Raw genomic sequence first — 22,593 nt, 5'->3', positions numbered from 1 at the left:
GACTAATTTCCACAAAGACTTGAACACCTTAAGCAAATAGTCACGAATTATATTTGGTTCACGATCCGGACCTGATTAGTGTTTATGAAAAAAATATTTGTTGGAACACGTCACCATTTAATTTAAAGTTTAAAATAAATTATTTATCTTTTTCATGTTGAATTAATCATTTATGTTTACAAATATTTATATACCATTGAAACAAATTTCATTCATAGTACAATTTTTTTCTATAAAGACAAAGTATTAAAATATCTTAGATTAAAAGTTAAAATTCAAATAACCACAAAAATATGTAGTCTAACAATATCTCCATTGTCTGATTGTCTATTGAGCTACTCCTTATTATTAGCAAGAAGATAATAATGTATGAATATTAAATAAACATGGAAAAATGTAGAATTTTCCTACAAATAATGAAAAAAGTTTTCTACTGCAAATGAGAGATAAAGTAAAGACCTGTATATAATTTTCAAATAAGGTTTGAGATGTAGCATTTGTTTTTCCACCAATAGTTTAATCTGGTTCGGGGATCAGTTCTGCCATCAAGTGGTTTCAGCCCCTCCCGATCGGGAGGTGTGGCATTTACTAAACCATAAATGAGCAGCAAATTATATACTCAACAAATTAGAGATAATGCAAAAGATTACACAGTAAAATAAAGAGCAAATCCTTTTAACATATCACAACAACACATACATACCGATTGGTGAAAGTACATAGAAAATATTTCAATTTCAGTGAATTTATCTGTTATCACAGCTAATAATTCATTTATTGTTAAAAAAAAAAAAAAAAAAAAACTGTTCTCCACCTCATGAATTGAATTCAAAACGATTTGTCATGAGGAAAGAAAAATAAACATCCAATCCAAGACATCGGTAACTCAAAGCTGAACCATATTCACGGTTCGTTGGTGGACTGCCATGGTTGGTACCTGGTCCAGTTTCTCTGCCCTGGATTGAGAGCGTGACCCTTGGAATGATAGATAAACTCTTCACCATGTCCAGATAAATTTTCTTTATGTTCAACACCGTACCTTTTTGGTTTCAATAAAAGAAGCTGCAACAAATTCATTGCAAATATTATGTCGGGGTTTTATATTTTCTTAGCATATGGTATTACCAAGGAAAGAATTAGGCAACAAACAAATGTTACCTCATCACCGGTGTGATCAGTTATGAAGTGGAGCCAGCCATGCCATTCAGCAGGAACCTGAGAAGCATTATATCTAGTCTTCTCAGCATATTCAACCCACCTGTGTCTTCCTGTAAAATTTTAACAATAATGCGTCATTTACTGATTTGTTGTTAACTCAGACTTCAGAGTTTTAAATAATGTCATCCAAAGTTTGAGTCTTGACGATATATCACTGAATTTGGAAGATTTGACTCCTCTAAAGTGAATCACACTTGAGACAGAAAAGACAAATGATATTTCCCTTGATTGGAAAATCAAGGGGACATGCACAAAAAATTAAGGGCATGAAGCAATGCTTCTCTGCTCTCCAATTGCCTCATATAGGAAAGGCACAAAAAAGTTCTATTATTTTGTTTTTGTCTAACATATGTTTGCAGTAGTGCCCCCCATGGCCTCCCGAGGTGGCCTGTTTAATGTCATGGTCTTAGAGGAGTTTAGGCTTGGAAAATCAGACTCCCTCAACTGTAGTTTTTTTTATGTTACTTTGGAGACATCGTACATGATACTCAATGTTTAGGCTCTGATTTCCCTCTTTCCTAACTCTAACAGCCCTCGGGTTGAAACTCAAACTCTTCCTAGATAGTTTGCTGTCCGTTGAAGCTTGGCTTAGGACCCAACAAGCAGCTTTGAGTAAAACTAAAAGATTCAATCTTTCTCTATTTTCAAATATTGCCCCAGCCCTTCACCGTGTACTTACACACAAAAGCACATAATTCTCACAAATGAATTTATTGGATTGCAATACTTTACAGATATTTTGGTTATATGCTTGAGCTAAGCATAGATAGAGATATCCGCAATTGTTAACATCTATCTTTTTGGCCAGATTGTAAATATGGTCTTTTGATGTTGATTACTTATTTGTAAAGTTATGTAGTAACTCCAATAATTGCATTAGACATTTATTCCCTCAGTAGTACAGGTGCTCTTTTTTTTCTTTCTTTGGTACATTATTACATTATACATAGTATAGTAGTACAGGTACTCTACTCCGTACAAAAACTCCTATGAGGTTGTATAATTTAAAAGTCACAACATTTCACCATATCTCTTTCTTATTATGATAGGAAACTGTTTTTGTTAGCATAAAATAGGGATGATTCTCTCTATTACATAACAATACTGCAAAACTTTGAGGATCTGCAAACCTCCTAATTGCCTAAATTCCCTAATCCACTCATATGACAAGGTGATCCAGTTTAACCCCTCTTATTTATAGACATGGCAGCCGGACTTAACTAACTAAAGGGTTTACCTATCACATTCATTGTGTCATAATGAGATAGCTGTGTGAAATAAGCAGAATGCTCGATGTCAATGATAGCTGCCTGTGTGAACTCGGCTGGTAATGGGCTCAAGGTATTAATTTTCATCCATTTTAGCCAAATCCATTTATCATACTTAACCACACACACAAACAGATAGAGGCGGTGAGACAAGGGCACTAACCATACTGTGTGTTTTCAGTTTTCTCGTAGTACTTATTACCAAACTTATCAACACCAACAAGCGTTGCCCCAATATTGTGGATCTTGGTTTGCCTGCATAAATTCAGAAAACTATTAGACTAGTAGATGAAAAATACTGGCATCATTCTCTACAAAACAACTCTCTCTTCTCCAAACTCTCAAACAGAGCCTAAAAGTTTTCAATTTTGCCTATAACGCCATTACAAAAACAAAAATTAACGCATTTTCCCGTCGTTATCATGATGTTCCTACTTGAGGGGCTTACAAGTCTTCAAGTCATTTTAATATTAAAATAAGACACTAAAATTAAAAATATATTAATCATAATCATTCATTCACCATTCTCTACAAAACAACCCTCTCTTCTCCAAACTCCCAAACAGAGCCTAAAAGTTTTCAATTTTGTCTATAACGCCATTACAAAAACAAAACTTAACGCATTTTCTCGTCATCATCATGATGTTCCTACTTGAATACATACACACAAAGTAAAATGCCAAAACAAAACAAAAAATGGACTTACAATAGGTTTCCATCAGGAAGGCATCTCCTGAAAATTCAAAAAGAAATCGAAAAAAAACAATCAGCAAATCAAATCAAGGAACCCTAAATGAATATATCTTACATTTCTCCCAATAATGCACACAAAATTTACATCAATTAAACCAAAAAAATGAAATCAACAAGGAGCTGTAAAATCAAAACAAAGTTTAATTTCATTTCAACTACTAACAAAATTCAATTTTCCAGATAAATACGAAGAATATAATAATAGTGGAATAAACGCATTCTTGAGCTGAATAATCATCATTGTGGATTAATAATCCCTAAAATGAAAGGTTATCCGATTTGTGAAATTGAATAATTGAAAAGAGGATTGTAAAGGAAAAGGAACAAACAAGTATCCTTCATTCTTGAGGTGTCTGAAGAAGCCGCCGAGACCTTTCTCCTTGACTCCATCTATGATGCTCTTCACCACCGACGCCATGATTTCACTACCACGTTCTGTTCTCTCGATTTCGTTCGTTCGTTTGTATCTAAGGCTGCGTTTGGTAATGTATAATACCGAAGGGGAGTCAAAAATAATTTCTCACAAATTTCATTTTCCATTTTTGTCTCCTATTTTCACCATTTTTTGGATTTGGTCCCTATTTTAAAACTTTTTTTTTATGACACAAGCCTATTTTAAAACTTAACAATTACCGTACTCGCTTCATCATTAATTATAAGTAAAATTTAGTACAAATTCATCGGTTATTATAATTAAGGATGAAAGGAGTATTTTAATTTTTCTATCGTATTTTTTAACTACAAAAATTGGAATATGATAAATTTAAATGACGTGTCCAAGAATTTGTAAGAAAATCTATTGAAAACTTCATGATGTCATATTAACATATTTTAAACCAAATGCTTGATTGAGACACTAAAATTGTCAAATTTTAATATAGGAGGACCAATTTTATAGAATCATAAAATAAAATTAAGGACTAAAATTGTAATTAAGTAAAAATAATATATTTTTTTGTGACACCTACTCTATCCCTTCATTATTTGAGGATATTTGTCCAACAGTCGATGAGAACAAGACACATAAGTAGATTTGCATGTGGTACCAATAACTAATTTTGTTTACAAAAAAAAAAAATTAACCAATTTTTATTCCACATGCATATAATTTGTTTTTATTGGTTGATGGTAAAATACCTCAAATTATCAAGGGTAAATTAAAAAAAAAACTCAACAATGTTGATTTTTTTATCACTAAGAAAATAAATAATGGAAAAAAAAAACTACAACATACATCTTAAGTGACAAATAATATCGACTAAAAAGATAGTAATTGATAAAGCGGGAGAGGAAGAATCTCAAACCAATAAATCTTTATTCATGCTAGAGCCAACTCTGGCAAATCTAATATGCATAAAAATTATCTTATCTCAAAGTATGTTGAAATTAAGAGTCTAAACATGAATCTTGTAATTTCGAATATGATCATTCGCGGGAGCAAAATGGTCAATATTTAGAACCCTTGATCGATGAGATCGATAGCAATAATTTTTGACTCAAATTCACAAATAACATTGATGCGATCGATAACAATGGTTTTTTTGACTCAGACTCACAAATAACTTCAATGTATTCTTTTGACTAAGTGGAACTAATTCCATTAACAATTATTAATAGTTCAACTTTAAGATTAGTGATAATGTCACAAAAATATGAGAAACTATAAAGTCACAACCAACTATAGGCACTATTTATAATTCAAATTTCTTTTACCAAAATAAACAATTCAAATTACTTTTACCAAAATAAAAATGAATATTAAAAATTAAAAAATAAATAATTTCATAATGGGCCTTGTGAACCGAGGAGAAAAGGCCCAAGCCCAGCCCAAAAAAGATGCAAGAAAAAAAACCAGTAGAATTTAACAAACAACAGAGATAGTGATTTCTTCTACAAAGAGAACCAACGAAACCAAAACACTCACTGAGTCGAAACAATGGACAGAGAATGGGGTTCAAAACCGGGAAGCGGCGGAGCAGCGACGGCGCAAAACGAAGCAATAGACCGCCGTGAAAGACTCCGACGATTAGCATTAGAAACAATAGATCTAGCAAAAGATCCATATTTCATGCGAAATCATCTCGGTAGTTATGAATGCAAACTCTGTTTAACTCTTCATAACAACGAAGGTAATTACCTTGCTCATACACAAGGTAAACGTCATCAAACAAATCTCGCTAAACGTGCTGCTCGTGAAGCTAAAGATGCTCCTGCTCAACCTCAACCTCATAAGCGGAAACTTAATCTAAAGAAAACTGGTATGAAAGATTCAAATTTTGATGAAACCCTTAATTATTGTTTAATTGTTAATTGGGATAATTAATTAATTAATTTGATGGTTTATTTGTTTATTTGCAGTTAAGATTGGGAGACCTGGGTATCGTGTGACTAAGCAATTTGATCCTGATACTAAACAAAGATCTCTTCTTTTTCAGGTTTTTTTCTTTCTTTATTTGAATTTTGAAGTGAGAGCTTGTTTGTTAGAATTAGGGGTGTGTTTGGGTAAACAACTTATTTGGAGGCTATAGCAGGAGTGCTTATCATGCTTATCATGATAAGCACTTATGTATAAACAACTTAGGGCCTGTTTGGATTGGTTTATTGTTGAGCTTATGCTAAACAAGTTAGGCAAATAAGTAAGCTTTTATGTATTATTCATAAGTTTTGTCAAGGTAGTTTATGAAAATACAATTTATGAAGATACAGTTTTTGTTAATGAGAACTTGTGAATTAACATAAAAACTTATTTGCTTAAGCTATTTTTCATAAGCTAAATAATAAGCCGATCCAAATGGGCCTTCAGTTGTTTATACATAAGTGCTTATCATTTGTAGTTCGTAGCACAAACCCTTATCATGATAAGCACTTATGTATAAGCTTACATAAGCTACTTTTATGGCAAAAGATGAAATAAAGATAAATTGTTTTTATGTATACTTTGGAATGTTTTCATAGGTTGTATTGGAGAAATTGAAGTTCCCCCAAATAGTCTTACAAAACTTATGTAAATAGATAAGCTCAAATAACTGTCATTCCAAACATGCCATATTTCTATAACAATAGGTGAAGTAAATTTAAATTGTGTTTGTATATGCTATAAGCTATATTGGAGAGCTTATGAAAATATTAATAAGCTGTTTTCATAAATTCTTTAAAATAGTCTCCCAGAACTTATGCGAGTAGATAAACTCAAATAAGTCAATCCAAACAAACAGGTCCTAGATATATGTAAATACAAATTTTAAGGGTGTTGAAATGTATGCTAAATTCTAGGTAAAATTGCTTTTGTGGTTTTTTAAGTTATTTAGTTTTAAAGGATCAGTATTTAAGTCTTGTAACAATTAAAGGACTGTTCTGGTATAATTGAATAGCTTAAAGATTATTCCGGTATGAATAAAGAAATTAAAGGACTGTAGGAGCAAATTTGCTTAAATTGTATAAGTACAAATCTTTTAGTTCTTAGATTTTAGTGGTTACAAATTTCAAGTTGATTTAGAGAAAATATGGAGGATTAAGAATAACGTTTGTATGCAAGAGGATATAGGAGGATCATGAATGAGAGTGTTTAGGAGAAAATTAAGGTAGCACCTATTAGTGGAAAAGATGATGGGGTTGAGTCTCACGATAGTTGGTTTGTTTGGGATGTGTATGGAGAAGACTCATACAAATAACAGTGAAGAGACTAGAGAGTAGATTAGGTGAAGGATAATGTACTATAGATTTTAGGGGTAGAGGGACACCAGGGAATACTATAAGTCACACCGTTAAGAAGGATTTGAATTTATGTATGATAGGATAGGATATTATGACAATGTTGGTTAATCCATGTATTTGACCTAGAAGATTCTGGTGGTGGTGCTAGTGGTTGTTGTTGATTACACTTCTCCTTGTGGGTATTAGTGTGTAGAGAGAATATTATGATAGGAATGAAGGCATTAGAGAGAAAATTAGGGTATGTGTGGAGGAGACTCACACTAGTGAGAACAGTCGGTTAGATGAAAGCTAGTACATATATCAGGGATTTTTACTAGAAGGACACCAAGGAAAACTGCAAGGTAAACCATTAATAGGGGTTTGATTTTAAATGGTTTGTTGTTGGTCAATTACAAACCAACATGGCCATGTTTTAACATTTCTGTTTTTCCCTTGGTCACATCAGAGGGTGCAACCATTTGATAGGACATTATGATGATTCTAATTAGCCAATGTATTAGTCTCTGTGACTGTGAGAAATGACTGCAGTGGTGGCGGTTGTTGTTGTCAATTACATTTCTCAACTTTTTATTCTTCTATCATTATATGATAATATAATTTCTTTTAAAACTTCTATTGATACAGATCGAATATCCTGAGATTGAAGACCTCGCAAAGCCCAGACATCGATTTATGTCCTCCTATGAGCAGGTGGAGTTTTAATTTACTGATTTACAACTCTTATTTTTCTCTCTCTGTGTTATAAATTCAAAGTTGTAGAATTATTTGTTGTACACATGGCCATGTTTTAACATTTCTGTTTTTCCCTTGGTCACATTTTTATGTATACAGAGGGTGCAGCCATTTGATAAAAGATACCAGTATCTCTTGTTTGCAGCTGAACCTTATGAAACAATTTCTTTCAAGGTAAATAATTACTCAGTTTATTATTTATCATGTTTTGGGCCTAGAGTACATATGTTTTGAGTTGTGGAAATTTACTTTTTTTGTACTTGTTAATCCACATTTCAGGTACCAAGCACTGAGATTGATAAGTCTACTCCAAAGTTTTTCTCACATTGGGACCCAGATTCAAAGATGTTCACAGTTAGTACATTTACTCCTCTTTATTTTCTGTGATGGAAAAGCGTCCATACAAGTGTAAATTGTCAATAAGTTAATGATATATGCATTATCCAAGCAAAAACTTTCTTTCAAAAGAAATAAATACTGACGAAGTGTAAACTTCTCTTGATATAAAAACTTATCTTTAAAAACCTCGCCTGGTTGTATCCAAATCCATGCATTTTTATTGCTTACCCTAATGCTAACCAATGATTCAAGCTTAATAGTCGAAGAACTAAGATGAGAATTTCCATTATTTTAAGTTTTCTCTGCTTTGTTCTTTTTGGTTATGTGGTATGCATTGTTGATATTTAATTTCCCATAACAGCTACTGATGACAGAACTGATGTTATGTTTGCAGCTGCAGTTGTATTTTAAAACCAAACCCCCAGAGGCAACCAAACCGCAGCCGCCTACCTCTGCACCCAATGGCACCACCACAGCACCTGGTGTTCCACCAAGACCTATGCCCCCACCACCACAAGCTCCATTACCACCACCACCTCCTCCTCCACAAGGGCTACCTCCCGGCGCACCGATGGGAAATCCTCCTCGAGCACCTCCGCCTCCAATGTCAGGATCAATGCCACCACCACCTCCTATGGCTGCAAATGGTCCTCGGCCTATACCTTCTGGTGCAATGCCACCTCTCCCACCCCCAGCACCCCTTGGTGCTAGACCTCCATCAATGCCACCTCCTCCACAAGGTTTTCCAGGCCAACAAATGCAGAGCTAGGTTGCGCATAACCTACTCCGGCTTTACGGCAATATGCTGATGAGTATGTGTTTGAAAGTTGTGGTTGGATGCATCTTATCCACTAAGGCTCAGTATATTTGTTATGTCAGATGCTACTTTTCACAAACTATATCCGAAATTGCCAAAATACATTGTTCATTGCATCTCATTTTTCTAATTTACAAATTTATACATTGATGTATCATGTTGTCTGATATTTATTAATGTTGACAATGTTCCATACATTGTGGTTCTCTAAACCCGTGGTATAGATAGGAAATTTTTGGTTTGACCAGTAAGCTGTTTTGATCATACCAAATCATGAGACCAATTTACTCAAACTAGAATTTTTCTAGACAACTGTGTTAACATAAATACATATTTAGTAAATGTTTGGTTCCATGATGGAAAAAAATTGGTTTTGAATGAATACATTATGTAAAATTGATTTTAGTTAAAAGTGAGTTGAATCAAGATAATTAGAATTGAGTTTTTATGTCAAAGTAATGGTGCATCTAATCAGAACTTGAACGAACAATTTGCAGCTGTCAAAGTGGATATGAGAAATATAAGTTGTACATTTACAAAAATTGAACATGAAATGCAAATCATTTTGACCGTAAAATTAATAACAAACTCTGCTATGTAGTTTATGACTTGTTAATTATTTGGAACAAAAAACTAATCCCTCCAAATTTTAAGGAAAAACGTCAAATTTAGTTAGGAGATAAGAAAAATGCATAAAAGTTTGTTCAAATTAGAGATCAAAGTTATATATTTGTATTGATAATTTAATTTTAAATTTAATCTGAATTTAAAATTTATTTTTAATTTAGAAATTTAATTGTTATGGACATTCATTGAAGAAAATATAATTCCCTCGATCTGGCTATCAATTGATTCTGGGTTGCTTTGATTTCTAACAATTTAGTGTTGGGGTTATCACAATATTTGAATCATTCCATTAGTTCGGACTGTTTAGCTTGAAAAAGCCATCATAGCTTGCTGCTTGATGCAGGATGCAAGGAGTAGTGGGTACGTGGATCGTTCCGTGTCATTCGCCTTAAGTTAATATGGACTTCTATTTTGTCTTTTAGGATTAAATAAAAGTTGGTGTGCATTGTACTACATTCAATCCTTTGGGGTAAGGCCTAGTCCCCCCTTGTAATTTTTTTTTTTTTTTTTTTTAATAATAATAATATAAACTATAGATGCAAGACAGGGAGGGATAGGGGTGCCACTATATAGTTGGACGTCCGTCTCCAACTTGACATTTAGATGCTCTTTATTTATAAAAAAAAAAAATTATTAATTAATATATAATTAATTTAAATTAAAAAATTTTAAATATTAGGTAACTCACACCAAATTGATTTTTTCTCATGAACAAAATATGACTATAGTCGTTCATTTCAATAAAAAAATAACACCAACAACTATATACCAAATATATCTAGTAAAAAAATAATATATCTTTCATTTCTTCATTTATTATAAATATGACTATTTGAGTCATACATATCTCACACACACACACACAATATATATATATATATATTACAATATGAATGTAAATCTTAACCCTTATTATTTTATTTTTACAAAATTTCGATTACATTTATGTATATATTATTTATCAAATAATTTATTATATTTAAATAATCACATAAATTTTCTAATATTATTTTATCAAAATATAATTAATCATTTATTTTTTAATTTTTTACACACGTGCATAAAAATAAAAGACACTACAAAAAATTGTTATCTCTCTATTAATGTACTCCTTCCGTTACTTATAATGAACCAAAAAAACCACTATAATTATTGAATAATTGATTATATATATATATATATATATATATATATATATATATATATATATATATATATATATATATATATGGCTGGATTGAAGCCTATAGCGGAAATTTAATCGAGGCCTTTAAAGATAATAATATTTTAAAAAAAAAAAATATTAGTTCTTTTATTTCATGATAAATGTCACATTTGTAAAAAAAAGTGGCACTTTTTTTTATATTTTTTAAAAATATAATTATCATAAGTCTTAAACCATAATGGAGTTTGAGCAATTTCTTTAAGGGATAAAATAATTAAAATAAAGTGATGTGCATAATTTTACAAAAAAACTAGTTAGAAATAATTTAACCATTTTCGATAAATTATAATGCAAATATGAATCATGCATGTGAAAAAGCAAACTTTATTATTGATATCTAGTCGGTATCATTGAAAGTTATATGGTTGTTATTATTATTTTGGTACGTAATTTTTTTTTTTAGTTTTCACCCTCTGATTTCTTGAGGAAAGGGCCCTAGTCCAGAGTTCGGGGAGAGTTCTGGAACCAAGTGATTCTAGTCTCCTCCCAAAGTGATTCTGGAACCATGATCCTCCCTACCAAGTTCAGCGCCAATCACCATTAAACCAACTAACCTTTTGTATTTTGGTATGTAATTTGAAATATAAGAATACAAATTAATGTCAAAAAAAAATGAAGAAAATGTAAAACCTCCCAAGATGACAAATACAAATTAAGAGGCCTATGACCGCCGGACTACTCATCGCTTAATTTGCTTTGGACTTAGGCTGCCTTTTATATAGTCAATAGATTTTAAATTTAGAAATACCAAAATTGTAAGTATCAAATAACATGGTAAGATAGAAAAAGAATGTTTTTTTATTCTATCTATCACTAACATTTGGATTTTCTTGATCTGCTGTCACATGATGAGATTGAAACATGGTTTGATTGAAAGTTATATTTAAGACATATGATATTATATTGTTTCATACTTTTTTTTCTCTTTCATTTTTTTCCTTTTTGTTTTTATCTTCTCTTTTTTTTTTTATCTTTCTTGTTGTTAGTTAAATGTATTGTGCATATCATCTTTATCAACAGATCATTTGAGCTTTGATTTGAAGGTAAAGGCAGATCGAGGAATCAAACATCTATAAGATGAATTCTCTCTCATATTTATAATTTCAAATTTAGAAGTAACAAAGTTGTATGAATAAATTTTGTGGGAGTTATCAGATGGTTTGCTGGCTAAGGTAAATGAGATATGAAGTGGAGTAATAAGGAGATCTTTTTAATTGATATATGGAGCAAAATATTGATGCTGTCCATAAATGATAAAAAATAAAATAAAAAACTGAATAAGAAATGAATTTTATTATGTGAACAAATACAACACATACGCAAATACAAATTCACATAATACGTAAATATAAATTCAGACACATAACGGTACGTATAAACTGATGTGATAGCAACTCTAACACTGATGTTTCCACCAAGCGTCGATCTTCTGAATGAAAATTGGTTTGCAACTTTGATTGATTTTAAGATTCCTCCAGCATATATTGAGATACATCCTAAATTCGACTCTTTTCGAGAGGAGTCTAATGGTATTGCGCAAAAGAAATCCTGAAATTGTTTTATCATACTTTTAGAGACTATGTTACATAAAATGTGTATCTCCAAATCCTTGGTATACATTTATATGATCCATTCTTGTCTTCTTCTTTAAAGTGAAAAAAAAAAAACTGTTTTCATCCATACCATGAGTTTTGACCCACATACAAAAAAAAAAAAAAAAAACAAAAAAACCAAAAAAAACACAAGTGCACTTTTATTCTCAAGCAAGCAAATGCTTTTACTCTCAAGCAATAACTCTATAATACATTGTTAAACAGCTCACTGCACCCTCATTAATACATGAGATTAAGACTGCAAAGGTGGTACAAAGACAACTAATTTTTTTAATGAAAATTCAGAATTAGAACTGATAACAATACATAGGAAAAACAACTGATGCTTTCTATTCACGAGCAACAACAAGCACTTGTTTACCAACATTGCGACCGCTAAAAAGGCCAACTAAAGCCGCAGGACCATTCTCAAGACCCTCAGCTATGTCTTCCACATACACAATCTTCCCCTCTCTGATATGAGGAAGGACAAACTCTAAGAATTTGGGATATATAGGAAAGAAATCAGCACTGTTAAAACCTTCCATTCGAATCCGCTTATATACAAGATGTGCCAAATTCGTTACACCTTCAGGTTGCGTAAGATTGTACTGCGAGATCATTCCACATGCAGGTATGCGGCCATGGACTCGCATATTCAATAGTACAGCATCAAGTGTCTTGCCTCCGACATTCTCAAAGTAAATATCAATTCCTTCAGGAAAGTACCTGATTTGTAATTGCCATACATTAGTCTCTACTGTATTTTATTACTTAGTCACATTAATATAAGTTTATAACCGCGACAGAGACAAAAAATGCAACATCTAAATCGTTCTATTACCAAACTGTGAAGTACATGATACAAACCTTTTCAAAGCTGCATTGAGGTCAGGCTCTTCCTTGTAGTTGAAACCTTCATCAAATCCAAATTTATTCTTCAATAGATCTATCTGATTGTAAAAAAATGCATTCAAACAAAATAACTAGATTTTAGCTCAAATAAGTTAAGTTGTTCAACCCCTAGGCGATGATGATTTATGAAGGAACATAAAACTAACAATTAGAACAATACCTTATCTTTGCTTCCAGCACTTCCAACAACATAGCATCCTGTCAGTTTAGCGAATTGTCCGACAAGTTGACCAACTGCACCAGATGCAGCTGAAACAAAAACATTCTCTCCTTTCTTAGGACTGCCTAATTCAAAGAAACCACCATAAGCAGTAATTCCTGGCATACCTGTTTCTCAGAGAAAAACACAACATATGTAAAAAATGCACAACAGAATACAAGAAAACTACGCGATAATCAACAATATAAGTTGAAATTATTGAATACATACCGAGAATTCCGGTATAGTAGGAAAGCGGGACATCAGTGTGCTCAACTTTGAAAAGTATTTGAGATGAAGGGACCAAGCTGTATTCCTCCCATTTACAGAATCCCCAAACTAAATCACCTTCCTTATAATCAGGGTGTCCTGATTCAAGGACTTTAGACACCCCAAAACCTGCTATTACCTGCACTTACTCAAAAATTATCAGAAGCTACATATACAAAAGCTTGTTTCAATGTTGTAGGTTATTCTTTGATTAGTTTCAATCTTGATTTAAGAATAAAACTTTAATTCTAATCTTATAAATTACATAGTTCAAAGGATTTTAAGCACAAATCACATAACCACATTCTAATATCAAGCAATTGAACTCCACTATTCCAATTAAAGAAGAACCGTCCTAGAAAACCGAGTTCAAATTCTAGCTGAAATAATTAACCAGACTTTACTTACTCGGGCCGAACTCTGAATTATCATGACCCTTCGTTAGACCAACGAGAGGGTTAAAACAAAACAAAAATCCAATTTTTTTAATTTGCTAAGAAATTTATCATATCAAAGTTGTAAACTTAACTAACAAGTTGATTTGATCCATTCAGAGACTAAACTTACATATAAAAAAAGCACTTTAAGGATCAAATTTGACATATACTCAAAAGGGTTATTCACAAAATCATTAACTTACAGATTGAGGGCTATATGAAAGAGGATTAGGAATCCCTTGTGGTTTGTTCATGAGATTTCTCATGTATGGATCACAAGACAAGTAGAGATTTTTTAGCAGAACATCATTGGAACCTTCTGGAAGCTTGAGAGTTATGGTATTGTCAACAATGATCATGTCTGATTCTTTTGGAAAACCAGACACATAGTCCCTCAGAATCACTTGCTTGTTCCTCACTTGTTGTGCCATGTTTGGAATTGTTTTTTAGTTCATTCAGTTTACTACAACAGAAATAGTGATGAAAATGAAGGATAAGTTAAGTTAAATTATAAACGTGGGATATAAAGTGGAATGAATGAATGGTAGCAAGTAGCAACACCCTAATATCTCAAAGCACTTTATTCACTTATATTATTATTTGATTAGTTTAAATTAGAGTCTCATTTAATTAATAGTTTTGAATTTAGATGCAGTCTTAAGTGGTGTCTTTTTTTGACGGAAAAGTAGTACTATTTTTTTCTTTTCTTTTCGTCAATCGGACATTTTCTACACGCATCTGTTGGTAAAATATTCTCTCAAGAGATTTAACATTGCTTCATTTTCAAGACTAGATTCGAATCTAGAACATCCGGTAAGATTACCTACAATAGATCCATAATAGGTCTAACCTTATATTAAACCCAACATTAGTTCAATTGATAGAAACACTATGGTGCTATCCTTATAGCGTGTTTGGTACAACTTCTTTTGACCACAGCCACACGTCTACAAGGTCTTTTGACGTGAAAACGAGAAGCTAGCATTTGTTTCTTCGAAAAGATGCACGTCTAAAAGGCCTCCGACCGCAGTTCCAAACATAGTATCATTCTTCTTTCATTTGGACACCATTATACAGTAGGGGTACACATTTGTGTTTCCCTTTCCACGCAACACTGAACAAACAAGGGCTAGTCACTAGAATGATGATGCTACTAGACAAACCGTCACAGTTATAAAACTCATCACATTATCTTAGTTATTTTAGTTACATGTATTGATGTGGTGTTAGTGTCAGACATATTAGACAACATACATATCTTCAATCTGAAGTGTCAGCACTCAGCACTACATAAATTTTAACAGAAACTTGATGGAAGTTATTATTATTAACGGTGAGACTATATGAAGTAACGAAGAAAACTGGCTTAAATTATACTACTAGAAGTAACAAAGAAGCATATAATAGCTTTAATTATCATAAGATGTCACTGAAACAGACAATTAAAAACAACACTACAGTAGAGAAAGATTATGAAGAAGGCCATACAAAGAGGGCTTGTTATTCAACACAAAAAATAAATCAAATGAAAGCATCAGCCATTCATTCACGAGCAATAACAAGCACTTGTTTGCCAACATTCTGACCCTTAAAGATGCCGACCAATGCTGCAGGGCCTTTCTCAAGTCCCTCAGCTATGTCTTCCACATACACAACCTTCCCTTCTCTGATATGAGGCAAGACAAACTCCAAGAATTTTGCATATAGGTGATAGTAATCAACTACTACAAAACCTTGCATACGGATCCGTTTATATATGAGATGCGCCAAATTTGTGACACCTTCATGTTGCGTAAGATTATACTGTGAAATCATTCCACACACAGGTATGCGACCGTGGATTTTCATATTCAGGAGTACAGCATCAAGTGTCTTGCCTCCAACATTCTCAAAGTAAATGTCAATGCCTTCTGGAAAGTGCCTGATTTACATAAATAGTGGATTTCGTGTTACTACAAACGCAGTAACTATACTTTTTACGTCAACAAACATATTGAACTAAAATTTCTCCAGTGCAAAACTGTTGTAAACTAACCTTTTCAATGCTGCATCAAGGTCTTGCTCTTCTTTGTAGTTAATAGCTTCATCGTATCCAAATTTATTCTTCAACAGGTCCACCTGGTCGCATAAGCCATAGAGACACATTTAAGTAAAAGAATACAGTATTTTTGCTGGTCAATAATTAAGCTACGACCATGATTGTTGTTATTTTACAGTATTTTTGTAATTATAATAGTGAGCAAAGACCATGATTGTTGTTATTGTAATGAGGGCAATTTAAAATCTATGAAGCATGACACAAACACAAACATACGACACAACACTGATGCATCGACAATGGTAATAATTTGAGAAAATGAACCAATTAAGTGTAATCACATGTGTCCTGTTGGACACCTACACGCCTTCGAGCAGAAGTGTGGGTGCTACAAAGTTCAAAGCAGTAGAACTTTAAACAGCAGAATATTCATGGCACATATAACAACAATAAAATACCTTCTCTTTACTTCCAGCACTTCCAACGACATAGCAACCATGCAATTTGGCGAATTGCCCAACAAGTTGGCCGACTGCACCAGAGGCTGCTGAAACAAAGACAGACTCTCCTTTCTTAGGAGAGCCTACTTCAAAGAAACCAGAATAAGCTGTCATTCCTGGCATACCTGTACTCAAACAAAAACACAATATGTGAAAAAGGCATGCAACTGAAAGGCAGAAAACTACGCAACTAAACTTCATGCATATGAGAAAACCATAGCCGGGGAGAAGATTATATGGAGAAGTAAGTGGCTGTAACATATACAAATGCATTGAGCTATCATAAGATTAATGAGTTTACGCTTCCACTAAACTTCAACCAAATATCGACGAATAAAGGATCAATTTCGGACATATAAATTTCATTGAACAAGAGACGAAAATGGACAAAAGATTAACATAGGACCAAACAGCAATACAACCAATTCTGTTACACAATAGGTCTCTAAGGGTACTAAACAAAGTAAATAATCCTTTGTCGCATATCATACTATTACTGACATCAAATGCATTCTTCATTATAGATACATACTAAGAATTAAAATCAACATAAAAAATTGAAATTAATATGTACCGAGAATTCCAGTATAATAGGAAAGAGGGACATCAGTGTGCTCAATTTTGAAATGTATTTGAGCTGCAGGGATCAAGCTGTACTCTTCCCAATTAGTTATCCCCCAAACTAAATCACCTTCCTTATAATCTTTGTGAGTGGATTCCAGAACTTTAGACACACCGTAACCAGCTATCGGCTGCAAATACTCAAAAATCATCAGTAGCTGCACAATAAAACTTCATTTTTGCAATTACTCTTAGATCAATTGCAATATCGATTTACAGACGAAATTGAAACTCATCACACAACACATCAAGGAATTTTAAGCACAAATCACATAACTACTTCTCAACATCCAGCACTACCTTCAAATTCTTAACAAAATAAAATCTCACCAAACAAACAGAATTTTATATGCAATTTATTTTCCAAATATAACATACAAGGTATAATAATCAAAACAAACATACAATTTAATCCCAAAAATATTTCTTTAGCCCATTGACACAAATTAGTCACGAAAATTGTTCCGGAGAATCAGAGTTCGAATCCTCTTTGAAACAATCCTTGGTGTGGCTTACTAAGTTAGTGGTTTACTCTAAATTTTTTTACTCCATTTGCAAAGAAATGGATCATATCAAAATCAAAATTGAAAACCTACAAACAAATTGACCCATGTAATACAGACACAAATTAACACATAAAAAAAGAAACTTTAATGCTCAATTCAACATATAACAAAAAGGGTTTCAATTTTACACAGAAAAAAGTATATTAACTTACAGATTGAGGAGTGTAAGCACGAGGATTGATAGAACCTTCTGGGTTACTCATAAGAGTCCTCATATAAGGATCACAAGACAAGTAAAGATTTTTGACAAGAACAACATCGTTAGAACCTTCTGGAATCTTAAGAGTTATAGTACTGTCAACAATGTTCATGTCTGATTCTTTAGGAAAACCAGAAACATAGTCGTTAAGAATCACTTTTTTGTTACTAACTTGTGCCATTTTTGTTACTGGGTAGGTTTTGATTGTTGAATTGAATCTTGTTCTTACAAAAATTGAAAGAGGATAAGCAAATATATAGGTGTGATATTAGAGTCATTGATGGCGTCATGGCGATGTTAAAGATGAAAATATGAATCTTTATATTATTGTTTTCCTACTTTCTCTCCTGGTTTTTATGTCCAATAAAGTCCATTTAATACATTTTTTTCAGTTTCAGTTTTTCACATTGAGGAAATCGTGAATTTCTTTTTGTATGGTTTCCCACATTTTCCTTGCTGTGCATCGAACACCACAAATAAGGTGGAAAAAAAAAACAAAAAACTAATCCAAACTGTTGAACTAAACCGAATCGAACCAATTTTTTTAACCATAATCAACAGTTTTGAAACCGAACTTAAACATTCCGGTATGGTTCCATTGTTATCAGTTTGATTTGGTTCACTTTAGTGGTTCGGGTGTCCTCCTGAATCGAACCATGCCCACCCCTACATATAAGTACAGGTAAGCAGTGGACCAACCATGTTTAGAAGTAAATTCACCACTCTCTTTATATTTATGTTTAGTTCGTGAAAATGAAGTCATCATCTCAATTGTTAAAATTAAAATGACCATTAAACCGTACTTTCAAAGGATAGTGGAGCACAAAAATTTCAGTTTTTTCTTCAATCCGTAGGCCCCAATTTATCCAGTCCTAGAAACTGTTTTAAAATCAATCATAGTATGATTGAAGTTGTCCAGTCCCTTATTTTTTAGCAAATCAAACACATTCAATGCATACGGATCCGCTTATATATGAGATGTGCCAAATTTGTGACACCTTCATGTTGCGTAAGATGCGTAAGATTATACTGTGAGATCATTCCACACACAGATATACGACCATTGAGTTTCATATTCAAAAGTACAGCATCAAGCGTCTTTCCTCCAACATTCTCAAAGTAAATGTCAATGCCTTTTGAAAAGCGCCTGGCTTACATTAAATTGATATCCACCACCGGTTACTAGTAGTCTGTCTCGTGTTACTATAAACTTTAAATGCGGTAACTATACTTTTTATGTCAACAAATATACTGAACAAAGTTTTTTCCACTGCAGGACTGTTATAAACTGACCTTTTCAATGCTGCATCAAGGTCATGACTTCTTTGTAGTTAATGGCTTCATCATATCCAAATTTATTCTTCAACAGATCTATCTGGTTGCCAAAGACGTACGTTTAAGTAGACGACAAAGACAGTATTTTTGCAGGTCAATAAAAAGAGACAAAATTAGATTTCTCGGAGCCTATTAACCATATTCCTTTTCAAGTTACAACAATGATGAAACCAGACATGGACACAACACTGACACAGGTGATAATTTAAGAAAATGAATTACTAATTGAAAGTAATCACATATGCCGTGTCAGACACCGGACACGCCTTCGATCAGAAGAGGTGCTACATAATTAAAAAAAACTAGAATTTTAAACAACTATTCATCACTTACGGAGGCACATATAACAATAATAAGATAAGTACATTCTCTTTACTTCCAGCACTTCCAACGACATAGCAACTGTGTAATTTAGCAAATTGGCCAACAAGTTGACCAACTGCACCAGAGGCAGCTGAAACAAAAACATTGTCTCCTTTTTTGGGAGTGCCTACTTCAAAGAAACCAACATAAGCAGTCATTCCTGACCAACCTGTGCTCAAAGAAAACCACAAAATATGTCAAAAGACACTACGAAAGGGCAGATTTACACAACTAGCTTCCACGTTAGATACCAAAATTCATTCTGAAAGTGCACAATGTATACTCAGAAAATAGAACATAAAATTCAGCCATATAACATTCATTGAATTCAACTCTCTCACTCACACAATAGTTCTCTCCCTAACGGTTAACCGGTCTGTAATGAATAATGATACTAAACAAAGTAAGGATCATTTATGACACGAAACATCATAATTTGAGGCCTGCATATCATATTGACATCAAGTACATTCTTCGCTACAAACCAACATAAAAAGTTGAAATTGTTGAGTACATACCAAGAATTCCTGTATAGTAGGAAAGAGGAACATCAATGTGCTCGATTTTGAAAATTATTTGAGCTGCAGGGACAATGCTATACTCTTCCCAATTAGTAAACCCCCACACTAAATCACCTTCTGTATAATCTTTGTGTCCAGATTCCAGAACTTTAGACACAACATAACCAGCTAATGGCTGCAATTACTCAAAAACTATCAGTTCGCTGCACAATACAATTTTAATATTGCAATTATTCTTTGATACAAAATTACATAGTCTATGTTTGGTTCTGTGGTGACAAACTTTAAGGGATTTTAAACACAAAATTACATAGCCTGTGTTTGGAATCAAACTGATTCTCAACCAAGTTAATGAAATCTAACTCCTTCCTAATTCGTTTGTAAGATCAAACTGATTCTCAACCAAGTTAATGAAATCTAACTCCTTCCTAATTCGTTTGTAAGATCAAACTGATTCTCAACCAAGTTAATGAAATCTTTAATTTTGGAAGCAGTTTCAAACTTTCCTTTTAACAAAACAATCCAGGTGAACCTACTGAAGTCATCAAATGAGTAGAAAAAGGACCCCAAATGTTGGTGTAGAAAAAGGACCCCAAATGTCCATGTGTAACAGTTCTAGACAATGAGTAGCTCTACTGTTACTTAAAGCATACGGAAGCTTCTTTTGCTTGGCTAAGTGACACACATCACAACAAAAACCATCTTTATTTATATCAATTTCAGGATACAATTGTTTCATTTGTTCTATTCTATGCTGAGAAATATGACCAAAACGAAAATGTCATAAGGCAAGACTTAGGAATAACTACTGAATTACATGTCTTACCACATTTTTCACTAGACTGCGTAAAGCAAGTACCTTCCAAATAGTAGACTAGAGACCATCAATCAAGTTACCTGAACCAATCGTCTTCTGCAGTTTTGTCTGAATTAAACACATGTTATCAGTGAAGAGTAATTTGGGCTGTGACTTGAATGTCTCCAACCATGGTAGCACTAATGTGGTTTCCATTAGGTAACTTGACAAGTAAAGAGGGAATGTTTCTATGATTGGTAAATAGCTGGAGGGAATTACACACATGATCTGTAGCTCCACTATCTAAAATCCACGTGTTCAATTGGGTAGAATTCGTACCTTGCTTATCATTGCTTGAAGAAGAAGCAATGTGTTTGCTGAAGCTGTGGACTTGAGATGGTACCCTCTCCTGAAGATCTCGAATTAGACTTCAATAAGGCTTTGAGAGCTTGGAATTCTTCATGACTGAAAGATGCTACAACACGATTGTCATGATCAGCAGTTCCTTTGTTCACATTTTCCTCAGCTGCAATGACCAGGAGGAAATCCATGTTTCTAGAAGCAATTGTCAACTATATGATTATTCTTGTGACAGTAAGTACACATTTTGTCAGATTTGCCATTGAATTTTGCATTGGAGTAGGGTTTCTTAGCCAAATTAATGGACACAGTAGAAGACGAGTCTTCCAAGACATCAAGACCATTGAGGCTCTCATGTTGAATCACCATGCCAAAAACAGAATTCAATTGAGGAAAGGGGAAGGGTTCCATTAACAGAATTTGAGAACGTACCATGCCAAAAGATGCGAGTCTGAGAACATATTTTGAGGAAATTAATCAATTCTGTTTGCTATATGCAGATGGCTCAAGTTGAAGGTGGAAGAGGACTTCACTGGGAACATGAGTGGCATGGGGGATGACGAGGGTAATACTGTTGAAGAAAATCACCAATTTAGCGTTTGGTTTGTTTTGGGTTACCACGTTCTGGCCGTGAAGTCTAAATTAAATGGTAGAGACAATGATATAAGTAGTGCGAAATTGAAACAGGGGTTTTAAAACTATTGCTTGAAACAGTATTTTATGAGTGAAAGTTTGCAGAAGCATTATATCAAACAAGCTCATTTTTCATTTTGTTTTGCTTAACTGCAGTCTAAAGTATGGTAAGAATGCTTTGATCACATAATGAAAAACAATCAAAACAGCGACCTTAAAAGAGAATGGTTGTTAAGCAAAACATACCTTGTATGCACAAATAGGTCGGACAAGAAACTCCCCTACAACAAAATCAGGCCAAACATGAAGAAATATGAGAGTAATGAATACACAATAAAACTGGAAAAATTAGAAATAAAACAAATAGGAAGAACAAATCAAGTCATAACAAACCAAGGAAACAAATCTGGTAAGAACCTGTAGAATGAAACGGAAAAAACAATAAATATTCAATTGAGATTTAGACTAATGAAGAAATCAAACCTACCAGCCATTTGAGAGAACACAAAAATGAAAAAGAACAACCACCCAAAAGAGAGAGCGAGCGGAATGAAA

General features: G+C 33.2%; 4 protein-coding genes and 1 pseudogene across 4 annotated transcripts; 1 reads left to right on the top strand and 4 right to left on the bottom strand.

Moving 5' to 3' along the window:
- Positions 1-650: 650 nt before the first annotated feature.
- On the bottom strand, positions 651-3,722 carry LOC123883287 (probable NADH dehydrogenase [ubiquinone] 1 alpha subcomplex subunit 12). The gene is made up of 5 exons (XM_045932033.1): positions 3,569-3,722; positions 3,193-3,219; positions 2,650-2,741; positions 1,159-1,268; positions 651-1,062 (listed from the first exon to the last, which is right to left on the bottom strand). Exons 1-5 carry the CDS (start codon positions 3,655-3,657, stop codon positions 904-906), a joined length of 477 nt encoding a protein of 158 aa, XP_045787989.1. The 5' UTR covers positions 3,658-3,722; the 3' UTR covers positions 651-903.
- A 1,393-nt stretch (positions 3,723-5,115) lies between these two features.
- LOC123883286 (splicing factor 3A subunit 2-like) lies at positions 5,116-9,053 on the top strand. Its single transcript, XM_045932032.1, has 6 exons — positions 5,116-5,497; positions 5,598-5,674; positions 7,578-7,643; positions 7,785-7,859; positions 7,965-8,039; positions 8,419-9,053. Exons 1-6 carry the CDS (start codon positions 5,176-5,178, stop codon positions 8,791-8,793), a joined length of 990 nt encoding a protein of 329 aa, XP_045787988.1. The 5' UTR covers positions 5,116-5,175; the 3' UTR covers positions 8,794-9,053.
- A 3,378-nt stretch (positions 9,054-12,431) lies between these two features.
- On the bottom strand, positions 12,432-14,665 carry LOC123883283 (2-alkenal reductase (NADP(+)-dependent)-like). The gene is made up of 5 exons (XM_045932030.1): positions 14,310-14,665; positions 13,631-13,808; positions 13,361-13,527; positions 13,156-13,238; positions 12,432-13,014 (listed from the first exon to the last, which is right to left on the bottom strand). Exons 1-5 carry the CDS (start codon positions 14,535-14,537, stop codon positions 12,636-12,638), a joined length of 1,035 nt encoding a protein of 344 aa, XP_045787986.1. The 5' UTR covers positions 14,538-14,665; the 3' UTR covers positions 12,432-12,635.
- An 827-nt stretch (positions 14,666-15,492) lies between these two features.
- LOC123883282 (NADPH-dependent oxidoreductase 2-alkenal reductase-like) lies at positions 15,493-18,429 on the bottom strand. Its single transcript, XM_045932029.1, has 5 exons — positions 17,984-18,429; positions 17,219-17,396; positions 16,603-16,769; positions 16,142-16,224; positions 15,493-16,027 (listed from the first exon to the last, which is right to left on the bottom strand). Exons 1-5 carry the CDS (start codon positions 18,209-18,211, stop codon positions 15,649-15,651), a joined length of 1,035 nt encoding a protein of 344 aa, XP_045787985.1. The 5' UTR covers positions 18,212-18,429; the 3' UTR covers positions 15,493-15,648.
- A 549-nt stretch (positions 18,430-18,978) lies between these two features.
- On the bottom strand, positions 18,979-21,596 carry LOC123886922 (annotated as a pseudogene).
- Between the last annotated feature and the right edge of the window lie 997 nt (positions 21,597-22,593).

The sequence above is a fragment of the Trifolium pratense genome, linkage group LG5 (genome assembly GCF_020283565.1).
Source record: "Trifolium pratense cultivar HEN17-A07 linkage group LG5, ARS_RC_1.1, whole genome shotgun sequence".
Classification (NCBI taxonomy): Eukaryota; Viridiplantae; Streptophyta; class Magnoliopsida; order Fabales; family Fabaceae; genus Trifolium; species Trifolium pratense.
The sequence above is the reverse complement of the archived record's forward strand: the minus strand, read 5'-3'. Positions and strand labels throughout refer to the sequence as shown.

What these genes read in the sequence shown, in the direction of transcription:
- LOC123883287 (XM_045932033.1), bottom strand. Translation starts at nt 3,657, where the DNA reads ATGGCGTCGGTGGTGAAGAGCATCATAGATGGAGTCAAGGAGAAAGGT. An exon ending in CTCAAGAATGAAGGATACTT is followed by an intron (nt 3,220 to 3,568) that starts GTTTGTTCCTTT and finishes TTGAATTTTCAG; the next exon opens with GAGATGCCTTCCTGATGGAA. An exon ending in CTTCCTGATGGAAACCTATT is followed by an intron (nt 2,742 to 3,192) that starts GTAAGTCCATTT and finishes GAATTTATGCAG; the next exon opens with GCAAACCAAGATCCACAATA.
- LOC123883286 (XM_045932032.1), top strand. Translation starts at nt 5,176, where the DNA reads ATGGACAGAGAATGGGGTTCAAAACCGGGAAGCGGCGGAGCAGCGACG. An exon ending in AAAGATCTCTTCTTTTTCAG is followed by an intron (nt 5,675 to 7,577) that starts GTTTTTTTCTTT and finishes CTATTGATACAG; the next exon opens with ATCGAATATCCTGAGATTGA. An exon ending in CAGATTCAAAGATGTTCACA is followed by an intron (nt 8,040 to 8,418) that starts GTTAGTACATTT and finishes TTATGTTTGCAG; the next exon opens with CTGCAGTTGTATTTTAAAAC.
- LOC123883283 (XM_045932030.1), bottom strand. Translation starts at nt 14,537, where the DNA reads ATGGCACAACAAGTGAGGAACAAGCAAGTGATTCTGAGGGACTATGTG. An exon ending in TTTCATATAGCCCTCAATCT is followed by an intron (nt 13,809 to 14,309) that starts GTAAGTTAATGA and finishes GAGTAAGTGCAG; the next exon opens with GTAATAGCAGGTTTTGGGGT. An exon ending in CTCAATGCAGCTTTGAAAAG is followed by an intron (nt 13,015 to 13,155) that starts GTTTGTATCATG and finishes ATTACAAATCAG; the next exon opens with GTACTTTCCTGAAGGAATTG.
- LOC123883282 (XM_045932029.1), bottom strand. Translation starts at nt 18,211, where the DNA reads ATGGCACAAGTTAGTAACAAAAAAGTGATTCTTAACGACTATGTTTCT. An exon ending in GTGCTTACACTCCTCAATCT is followed by an intron (nt 17,397 to 17,983) that starts GTAAGTTAATAT and finishes GAGTATTTGCAG; the next exon opens with CCGATAGCTGGTTACGGTGT. An exon ending in CTATTATACTGGAATTCTCG is followed by an intron (nt 16,770 to 17,218) that starts GTACATATTAAT and finishes GTTTGAGTACAG; the next exon opens with GTATGCCAGGAATGACAGCT.